Genomic DNA, 6,000 nt, shown 5'->3' with positions numbered 1-6,000 from the left:
TTAAAGTTAGATACCTTCTAGTATGCATTATTGCAGTAATCGAAAATCACGTGTGACCGTTTATATTCACCGCTCCCATAAACAACCGGAAGCTCTGTAAATGCGCATGTCTCGGAATATTCATGATCCAAGAGCCAACAATTCGCGAGAAAAAGACGCGGAAGAGAAACAATTATAGGCAAGGTCTTCGTCTTCGCTTCAAACTGAACGCATTAATCCCTGATTTGATAATCAGAATATTCATTATGATTCGAATTATCGGACAGCCACTTTAACAAATATTGATTATAACAAGTAGATTATAATAAACATGATCGTAGCGCGTATTGATCAGGTACCGCTTTTAGAATAGGTATATGCATTGCTGTTGCTTACGTAACGTGATAGTTATCACAGCAAACTGTCGTACTTTGATATAACAATTACGGGTATGTTATCGACGTCGCGTCACTTCGGTTGCGGCCGTTTTCGATGCATCGGCAGCAGTAGTGCTCTTGTTGCTTTCAGTGACGATAAGACGAATCCTATCGCAACTACTTTTTAACACTAAACCTACCGACACATCTTGTATACCTGTTCCTACTGTGCGTGGTCAAAATGATCGGTCCTTAAAAAAAGTTATTGTTAATATATTAAACGTAGATAATAGTCTATTTGTTGCGAAATGAATTAGTAGATGAACAACTTCCATAAAATGACGATACAGATTTATTTTTATATAATTTCAATTATACAAAACGCTTAGGTTTTCGACTGTGAAATCGCAGCGTGTTTTTTGTACCTGGTTTGTGCTCCGCACATATTAACTAATGAATGTTGTTTCTGTAGAATCGTTTTAGAAATACTTTCAAAATATTTGTAAAATCTTGTAAAGTAAGATATGTACGAAAATCGTGTTCGAGTAGCTTCTATTGGATGAAGTAGCATCGTATATCGTATCTTTAGTTATGTGTGTATTCTCTCAACTGTGATACCGTTCACAATCTTTTATATATCTTTTATATATATCTATAAATGGAACGTATAATTGTTCCAAAATAGTCTTAGTCCTTAGTACATATCTACATGATTAAGAAATTATTTGCAATTTATTTATTAGTTATAGTTATAATCGATAGAAAAATTCGTTATAATAATTGGTAATTAAAATGGTAATATTTATTTTTTGCACTTTTTTTATAGCTAGTTCAATAACGTCTCTATGAATTCTCTTCGAACATAATTCGTAATACTCGATTTTAAACTCACGTTAAGGATCATTAATCATACCTGGTACAATAAGTTGGAACTGAACAGACTTTCAGAAATTTGAACGATTCCTCAATTCAATTGTACCAAACGTTGACACTTCGTTTGTATACATACTTACACGATGATCGCGATAGAAACGCAACTAAATGCTCACGAATAACTGACTTATTAAAATTTAAAATCACATGAAATTCATTAATATCTAATAACGTAATAAGGTGTACAATTTTTTGTAAGTCTAGACTTTTATCTTCGATGTATTATAAACAGACTTAGGTAAATTTTATTTTAAATTATAAATAACAAATTACAAATTAAATGAACATTTCATTAGCAAATGATAATTAAACTTCTTATGTAATGAAAAAATCATTTAAATAATTCCACAAATAATTTATTTATTATTTCTTGTTTTCAAATAAAATGTTATTTCTCATTTGAATTTTAGGGAAAGACAAATAATAAATAACTTGACGTAGTGGTGCGCGAATTCCGAATTCATACAGTAGGGGAACTGAGTTCGTCTATATCAACAAATGTACGCGTCAACAAAAACACAAGAAGTGCTGAATGAAGAACTAAATAAATAAATCTTTACTATTTAAGCAATTGTTTAAATAAATAAATTCGTATTATTTAAACAATTGTTTAAACGAATAAATTATCTATGTTTTGTGGTTAAATTGTCAGACGAATTATTTTTCACAATATTATTCTATATACTCACTATGAAGCAACGATGCAATTGTATAATGATCACTAATCATTAAAAATGTATTTTTTATCGTACACAGAATTATTATAATTTTTTCTTACAAAAGAAAGTTCTCTTGGTTTGTCCCAAAAGTTCGTTTCGTTGTCGATTAATGCGCAAAATGCAAATTTAGAGTAGGTTTTTGAGAAAGCAAATGGCGTGATTAAGTAAGAGAAAGTTGAAGAAATAATAAAACATTAAAGAAATATACTCGCGTTATTTAAATATATTAAACATGTCCGTTGCGAAAGAAACTTTTGCGGAAACACGAAAAAGCAAGGCGCTTGCAACACATAATTGAAATAACAGCTGCATCCGAAGCTGTACGATTTGCTTTTATGTAGTTACCTGAACGACCACCTCCGATTCGACCTAAACCAGTGGTTCCCAGTTACCTGTTGCGGACTCATGTGATCTCGCAACTTACGATGAACATTTTGTTGTCGAATTATAACTAACACAATTTACTTTAAACATGTACGAAGCAATCAACATACGTCCACGAAATCGTTTCTTGTGTAATCATTTGCGTAATATTTCCTCCACTATATACGCGGTGAATATTTAAGTCGATCTAATTTTACTTGGCGATATAATTTAAGAGCCCTTCAGAGTTACATTGTTCTAAGGAAATTAAATAAAATTCTATTTCTTCTGAGAATGGTTTCAATCAATTGAAAATAAAGTTATTGCTAGATTGCGGATCTTTATGTATTTATCGCTTCTGAAAATTTTCAAAAAATGCTATAATATAAAATTCCACAAAATTTAGTACGACTTTTATTTATTCGAGATCTATAAATGTCACTGCTACTGAAAATTAGAATTTATTTGTTTCCACTTTCCTAAAATTTGCCGACAGAAATCGAAAATTGCATAAACATCCACAGTATAGTTATTGGTATTCAATTCTATTAAATCTCATAACTATAATTTCCATGATCTGCGAGAGTGATAGGCCCGAGTACAACAGCTTTCTCGAAAAGTGCGAGTTTTTGGGTAACTCTACTATCGACCATTATATGTATGTAGTAATTTAGCAATCCTCGTGCTACATTCGAAAAAATAGTTGAGAACCGCTGGTCCAAATCGTAGAAGCGCATCAATAGAATCAGTGAAAAGCGAGGGGGACTCGGTGAGGCTCGGAAGGGTTGCACAGCAGGCTGGCAACTTTTTCGATAGCGGAGCACTACGCTTAGAAAATCAGCCTGGCAGTCGTTTTCATAGCGGAGGCAAGCCGACTGGTCGTCAACGTGGGGGTAGATTTTGTGCATTTTCTAGCTGCCTGCATTAGTTTTATATGTATTATTAGGAGTGCACGGTTTGGGGCGCTGAACGCGCGCGCGCAGACCAAGGGGCAGAAAAGCAGCGCGGCGGGGAACAGCAGGAAAAGGGTGAGGTAGTTGGAAAAGGGGGGAGGGAGGGGTCTGTAAATGCTCATTGGGGGATCATGGATCGCAGGTCACCCTCGACCATCAGGTATGTAGTAGACGACGTATCCTTTTATCAAGGCTGGCTGGGCCGGGGGAATAATCCAACAGCGACAGAATGAAATAAACGAGGGAAATTGTGAGAAAATCGATACGCGAAACTCCCCGGCTATCCGACTCAATGAAGGGAGACACAAGACAAATGAACTTTGCTAATTTCGTGCTGGAAAAGAAATCTCTCTTGACGAGTACGTCCAATGTCTGAGCGAACTACAGATCTTTACGCAAATTTTAAATTGAATAAATTGCTCTAAAATATATGAGCGCCCGGCCAGGCTTGGTTTTTTATCACTCTCCTTTCTATCGTTGTCAACCGATAGAATTATGAATATTATTTGCGCCTAGCAGGCTAGAGGTTAGAATTTTTAGGGTCAATGCATTCGCGACGGATAGTATTTTAGCCACAGGGAGAACGAGTTCTCTTGTCGTTTGTATGTGTCAGTCGAATTTGCGTCACTCGTTTACTAAATGTATTTATGACGAAGTAAGAAGTTTTCTTTTTGCGTCGACACTTTCAACAAGTTAAAAATGCTGCGAAAGAAAATAAAAATTCTACTTTCTTAAATTTCTCATATTTATGAATGCATCAAAATCAGCAAGGAAATGAAAAAGAAATAAACAGTCGGAAGTTTGAACGATAAGTAACTGCATACAGACTTACATACTTGTTTCAGACTTACTGTTTTAGCTTGCAGTTAGCCGTGACCGCGTGAAATTCGTTTTTATCAAATGAAATAACAAAAAGAGTAAATCGGATTGTTCCAAATAAAAAAGGAGAACGGATGAGACAGGATAGAATACGTATCCTGCGGCGCACAATGTGAACGAGTCGAGTGATATTTATCTACCCTGTGAAAAAAAAACAGAATGGTCCGATTGTTATTTACTTTTTGCATTTTCAGTGAAAGTTACGCACTGGTGTGCATTTATAATACATGTCAATACACGCGTAAAACTCACTGTATTATGTATGCGACAAAATTTTTTTTACCATGTGCAATTGTAAATGACTTTTTTCTCTAGGTACTTAAATCCGTTGTACAGCAACAGAATTGTGCAATTTGGAAACATAATATTAAATAATTATATTATAAGAAATACAATTATTCTAAAAATAAATCAAATAAATATAGGTGATTTGGAGTTTTAATTTCAAGTTATAACATGAAAAATTACATTTGAAATCGAATCTCTTGTATTAACAAAAGAACCAATACATACTGTAAAATGAAATATTAAGGCAAAATGATGATCGATCGTCAGCTTACTCACGTTATGTATTTTTGTATTTCAAAGTTTTGTTACAACATTGTAATGAATCTTCGGTTCATATACATACACATCTTTGAGACAAACATTGTATATGTTTCTAGTTACGATTCTCCGTTTTTTCAATTTTTTCTAATCCAGTTTTTTCATATTAAAATGAAGCAAGAAAACACATTCAACTTTATCAGAAATACCTTTTATCATCATTATCTAAAATTTATTTTAAACGTCTTTTAATAACTCGACGTTAGAAACTCTTAGATTTTATTAGTAATTTTCGTAAAAATAATATTTGTAATCATTTAACTCGCGTACCCTCTAAAACACTCTTTCAAAAGGGTTTAATTTTTCTTCTCACATTTTTAATTATAACAATAATGTAATAATTGTTTCAGTAGTTATAATTTTTATAACTGGTTTGTGTATTGAAAGCATACTTTTTTGAATTACGTTAGTTTGTGTTTTGATTCTTAAAAGTATATTTAAAAGAAATTACGATATGTAATAATGTAATATAAATAGCTATGAGTAAGAATATAAATAAATCTGACTCGACTACGATTATATCTTTTTCTATTTTTAATTATTATCATAATTACCACTTCTAATGTTACAATCGAGAACGTTGAGAAAATTGGCCTGGAATTACGTTAAGTATGTTCTGAATCATAAAAATATATACGCATATTCTATTACGAATAAGAACACAAATAAATCTGACTCATATAACTGTGCCTTGTGATAGCGTCTTTCAGAAAGGTTTCATTTCTAATTTTATATTTTTCATTGTTCTCCAAGTACCTACGTATTTCAAAAGTTATAATTTTTGTAATGGGCAAAGAATGTATAGTGTTGCCATTGTTATCGTTGTAACAATCTTAAAGTTACAGAGTAATGGTAATAATTTACTGAAGTAACAAGTTATAATTAAATTGAAGTAATAATTCAAGCTCAATGCAGGATGTCGAATAAGAAATTTCTAATTAAGAATTGATACGAAACTGAAATCTACATTGCAAAGTTTGTTGTGTTTCCTGCGATTCAACTCGCATGTACCTAATACACACGCAACTTGGCGTGCACATATCAACAATGCTTTGCAAGCACCGTTCGCAAGGAACCTTCTTCAATGTGATTGCACGTACATAATCTGTCGATACAATTACTGTAGATACAAATATGTATTTTGAAGTGGAAATTATACATCACGCGATAAGAAGAAAATACGTATAACTA

General features: G+C 32.8%; 1 protein-coding gene across 1 annotated transcript in view; it reads left to right on the top strand.

Moving 5' to 3' along the window:
* The first annotated feature begins 3,453 nt into the window (after nt 1-3,453).
* The window catches only part of Ipk1 (Inositol phosphate kinase 1), an 84,048-nt gene continuing 81,501 nt past the window's right edge, over nt 3,454-6,000 (top strand). Inside the window, exon 1 of the mRNA XM_076785184.1 lies at nt 3,454-3,484. Coding sequence (XP_076641299.1) covers nt 3,456-3,484 — 29 coding nt within the window. The 5' untranslated portion in view covers nt 3,454-3,455. The remainder of the gene's footprint in view (nt 3,485-6,000) is intronic.

Source organism: Halictus rubicundus, chromosome 3 (assembly GCF_050948215.1).
Source record: "Halictus rubicundus isolate RS-2024b chromosome 3, iyHalRubi1_principal, whole genome shotgun sequence".
Classification (NCBI taxonomy): Eukaryota; Metazoa; Arthropoda; class Insecta; order Hymenoptera; family Halictidae; genus Halictus; species Halictus rubicundus.
Note: the sequence above shows the minus strand (reverse complement) of the source record. Positions and strands in the feature narration are given on the sequence as shown.